Raw genomic sequence first — 5,000 nt, 5'->3', positions numbered from 1 at the left:
GTATTATTTGGAAGGACAGAATATACCCAACTGTTTCATGCAACGGCAAAATTATGGTGCCACATGAAGCACCAATAATTGCTTAACAAGCTGCTCTCATTGATGTGACGTAATACGTTACCATGACAACAAAGCAGCCACCTAAAAAAACACATTTATTTTCAATTGAAAAATGTTAAGGTGGCTCTGAATCAGCTCCAGAGGATTTTTTACTTTGCAGAGAGTTTGACCTTAGCCTGCTTATTACTTTCCAGCAATAAAAATTCGCGATCATGGAGTTAGTTCATGAAAGGGTGTTTTTAGGTGGCTGTCTTGTTGCCATGGTGACCTATTACGTCACATAAGTAAATGTAACTTGTTAAGCAATTATTGGTGTTTCATTTAGTACCACAACATTGTAAAACAGTGTCAGTCGTATAGATAATCCTCCTGCCATATTCCCCTCAATTTTTTAAACTGGTTTGAGCCACCTTAAAGTCCCTGTCACTTTTTACCAGATGTCACCCACCACTCAAGCTACGAAACCCTTTGACTTCGACGTTCTAGGGTTGTTCATTCCAACGTTGTTTCGGCCTCCAGAAGACTAAGGGAGCGAAGTTGACGTTGTTTGTTTTTTAGATTTTCCTCCTCTTTTTTGGAGCATGCGCAAGAGGCGTTTGGTACAGAGATCACAGAGTTGAAAACCAATGTCGGACGTAAGTTTTGTGTTTTATAAATGCGTAAAATATTGCTAACAGGAAAACTTTTAGTGGCCTTTAATTCTTGTTTTAGCTTCGTTTTGTAAGCGAGATGAAGTAACGCAAAATCCTCTGTGGCCACGCAGATAACGACAACAACAATCTTCAAAAACAAAATAAAATTACAAACACAGACTACCTGCAAATAGCACGGCTAATCAAGGAAGGTAGTATGAAGACATGTCACCTACAGGCATAAAATTTGCGTTACAAAAAAAAGTAGTTAATCGCTGAAGCTATAGGATACGTGAAAGATAAGATATCGAGAAAAGGGGAAAATGTGTAAGATTCATATCCTATTCATCTCACGTATTAAAAGTATTTACATCTTAACGGGTTATACATCATGTTTCAATCGTGTATTTTTTTCTTTCCATAGAACACACGGCTTACTTATGTCCTGCAATGTTGAAAAAGGTGAGCTCGGCTGGGTTATTACTGGGTTGCCATTTGGCATGCTGTTTAGGTTTTAAAAAGTCGATTCTCCTTTATGCTATTTTTGTGAAAAGGAAAATCGAAAAATTTGCGCAACAGGGTCTGTCCTGTCGTTCCCCTGCTAAGTATTGTCTTTGTGTCTAGAGTCTTCTGCGCGTATCTTTGGTGGGTTTGAAGGGTAATAGAAATGCGTAGATTTTATCCGGTTGACACAGTAGAACATTTAATGAACCTGCCATGGCGTCGAAGTCGATGTGCGTTTTAGTGGATTGTTTTAGTGGATCTTTAAAAAAATATACCCCTATGGAGATCAAGAATGGAACGACAATTCGAAAAACAACACAAGCGATGAGAAATAAACATCTGGAATCTTCATAATGGACTTCGACAACAATTGCATCTTTTCATCGTCCATCGAGCAGTGATCTGTATTTCTAAACATTTTACTAAGTGCGCTGTTAAGTACAACACTGAAACCAAATGGCAAATTCTGTGGTAACTTTGTCTGGTTAGATATGGATTTAACAAACTCACCGAAGGAATCGACCACCTTGAATGCATCTGTGTTCATTCAAGTCCGATCTCTGTTGTCTGGCTATTTATATTCATTTGCACTCAACTCTGCACAGTCTTCAGGTAAAAAAAGAAATGGAAATGTGACTAATTCTTGACAGACAAAAATTGTTTGAAAAAAATCTTGTTCCCTATTTTATGCTTCATTTGATCCCGAAGTCCGGTGAGAAACTTATTTAGTTGCGTGTGGTTTTTGGCACGGAGTGTGTTGCTTGTTTGCACGCACGGAATTAAATAGGAAGGGTTTTTTGCCTCTAATAGCTAAAATGTTGTTTGTTTCAATAAAATGTTTGGCTGAAAAAGGTTTTTGTGAGATTTTTCTGGCTTTGTGGATTCGTCTTGTTGTGTAAATATTAGCTAATTTGTATGCGTGGGTTGAAATCTGATATGGGAGCAGTTTTCATAACGATGACAGGAATTCTTGCTGTTTAGTCATTCTGTTGTAAAAGTTAGTTTGGGAAGCCAACAATATTTCTTTAATCTCATCTACTGCGCATTTGGGTGAATTTTTACGTTTTTGATCAAATTTAATTTATGCAACAATTATTTACAAAAAAAACTATTTTAAAAAATAAATAGCGTTTCATTTCCGGTCTGATGATTTGTTGGGGTGTTTGGGAATGAGTACTAAAATTTTAGGAGGACAAACACGTACCAAAGTCAACCCAGTTTACGCTCAAGGAGCGTCTAGTTATAAAGGCGATGTATACTCGTGTGCTATGTGAAGTAAATCAAAGTGCGTTAACTGTTCATAATTGTTAACTGTTAACTGATTGCTCAAAGAAATTTACCGAACTAAATCCGTTAAATAAATATCAAATCAAAGCCAGTTTAGTGAAATGATTGTCACAGTGGTGATACCATTACCATTCGCCTTCCACCCACGTGCCTCAGATTCGGCTTTATTTGTAAGTGGAGTTTGTTTGCATTCGACTCTGCTTCGAGTTTTTCTCTGGATACACCGCTTTTCCCCTCTCATCAAAATCAAACCAACGTTTGATTAAAACATGGTTTGCTGTAATTTGATATTTTTTTACTTCCAGTCTCCTCTTGTACCACTGAGTGCACTTGCATGTGATCTTGAGCCTTTCATACAATTTTCAACGGCGAGAAACGCTCTTTTTCCACTAGTACGTAAACTCTGCAGGAAAAACTCCCCTTTCACTGTTCTTACGTACGTATTTTCTTTTGCGTTCCAGATGTTCTATCTTTTGCATCGTCTCAACATCTGCGAAAAAACCTGCTTCTACAAGCTGAAGCTTGAAGAAGGTAAATTCCCCAAACCAAAAGAATCTGTAACAGGTTTTTTTTTTAAGGGTTTCCTGTTTTGAGAAAACGCCTTTCGGATAAGGGCATAAATTTTCTATGCGTAGAGACGGAATCTTTGGCTTTGGTTCTCAGAGCGCTGTATTAAACTTGAAACTTGGGAAAAGCTGATAAATTGTGAATTTTCATATCAAATCCTGTGCATGCATAGTTTATGACAGGACAAAATGATTTTCTTGGATTTGCTTTTTGAATATTACAACAATGTAGTGAAGGTTGAGATTTACTGTGAATTCAGTATTTTAGAGTAGTCATAATCAAAGAGGCTATATGTTTATTTTGGCCAATCACAATGGAAAAAGACATTCAAATAAGCCAATTGTTATTCAGAGCAGAATATATGCAGCCGGTGCCGAGCGCGGGAAAATGTGTGCGAGCAAGTCTTCGGACCCAGCGCGAGTCGCGCTGCATCCGAGGACCGAATTTTTGGGTTCATCACCAAACAACAGCGAATTTAGTACCTTGGACTCTATAACCCTGTAAAAGTTAGGGTCGTAAGAGAAGATGATACTCGACTGGAGTATCATACTCGCCTAGCAAGCGTGTCTGACATTATAGGAATTGCTATAACGAACCCTTGAGTATTTTATTACCACAGGTAAGTAAATATTTTGGACATTCCATTGACGCTTTTATTGAAGCAATTGACTTGTGTTTCTGTCAGATGTGATTAATGCAGCGAAGAATTTGGTTTCGATCCCGCAATTTCAGCTGTGGATGAAAAAAGGAGAAACGGTATGGTGACTGTTTTTTTTAAGATTATTCCAAAATTCAGTACACGATATATTCGGTTTACCTACTCTTTTTGGACTGAGTCAGTTGTCGGAATGAAGAGAATGGCATTGTATTTATTCTGCTCCAGATGTCAGAATGAACTCTTGAATACGCGCATTCAGAGTCTTTGCAGGGTTGAAAAAAAAGTGTTATTCATATTGGTGCTATTTTGGAAAAACTTGCGTAAAACATTGTTACTTTCAAACTTTCGGGACAGGAACTAGCGAAATAGTCCCAAAACGATGCGCTCTGATGTTATTCCGTTTCTCTTAGTAAAAGCTCGCTACATTTGTGTAAAAAGCAACAGAATTATATGGCAAGACAGAATCACACCAAGACAGACATAAAGAGAGCTCGTTGTTTGGTGGAGCCATTTGCAAGACAAATACCAAAATGAATCGATAACGCATTTCGTTGTCTCGGTAATGGACAATTTTTTAAAAGTAATTCGGGACTGAGTGTATGGAAGATACCCCACTGTTTGGTGTCTGTTTGCGCTTGGTATTCACCTGTTCATAGGTGATTCACTACCCTGGTCTCAGAGGTTTTTCTTGAGCCGCGAGAGAGCCGCGATGCGGCGAGAAAGAGAAAAACGTCTGGTTACATTGGACTTGAATCTCACTTTCATGCAGTCGCCAGGGTCTGGATCTGACCCTCAGGCGTGATTGCTAAGTTGCCATTGGTCACTTTTGAAATGATCAATTTGACGCGTTTGACAGCTGGCGTCTGCATGAAAGTGAGATTCAAGTCCAAGGTAACAAGTGGGTTTTTCTTTTTCGTCGCCTCGCGGCTCAAGAAAAACCTCTGGGATCAGGGAAATGATTCACCTGCAATTAGTAGGTAGTAGGTCATACTGAGTTAAACTATCAGACTGCAATTTGTGTTTTGCCAACAATCCAACGGTTGGCACAGTTGGTTGGACATCGGACTTCGTCCGGACCAACACTCACGGGTCTTTAAATAACTAAGGAGAAAGTGCTGCTTTTGCAATGACATCTGCAAATCCTTAGACTTTCTAGTCTTGAATGAAATGGATGTTTATAGAATTGAAGTGCAGGTTGTGGACGAAGAAATGAAGTGATCCTCGCACTTAACTGGACAATTTGAACAATTTTCTCTTTTTGACACCTGAAAAATTCAGGTGACTCCAACGGG

General features: G+C 38.7%; 1 protein-coding gene across 2 annotated transcripts in view; it reads left to right on the top strand.

Moving 5' to 3' along the window:
- Positions 1-5,000, top strand: part of LOC137996935 (Fanconi anemia group A protein-like) — a 58,116-nt gene that overhangs the window by 30,467 nt on the left and 22,649 nt on the right. For both annotated transcript variants that reach the window (XM_068842701.1, XM_068842623.1), the window contains exons 28-31: positions 619-695; positions 1,117-1,154; positions 2,945-3,014; positions 3,736-3,806. In XM_068842701.1, coding sequence (XP_068698802.1) covers positions 619-695; positions 1,117-1,154; positions 2,945-3,014; positions 3,736-3,806 — 256 coding nt within the window. The remainder of the gene's footprint in view (positions 1-618; positions 696-1,116; positions 1,155-2,944; positions 3,015-3,735; positions 3,807-5,000) is intronic.

Source organism: Montipora foliosa, chromosome 1, assembly GCF_036669935.1.
Source record: "Montipora foliosa isolate CH-2021 chromosome 1, ASM3666993v2, whole genome shotgun sequence".
Taxonomy (NCBI): domain Eukaryota; kingdom Metazoa; phylum Cnidaria; class Anthozoa; order Scleractinia; family Acroporidae; genus Montipora; species Montipora foliosa.
Note: the sequence above shows the minus strand (reverse complement) of the source record. Positions and strands in the feature narration are given on the sequence as shown.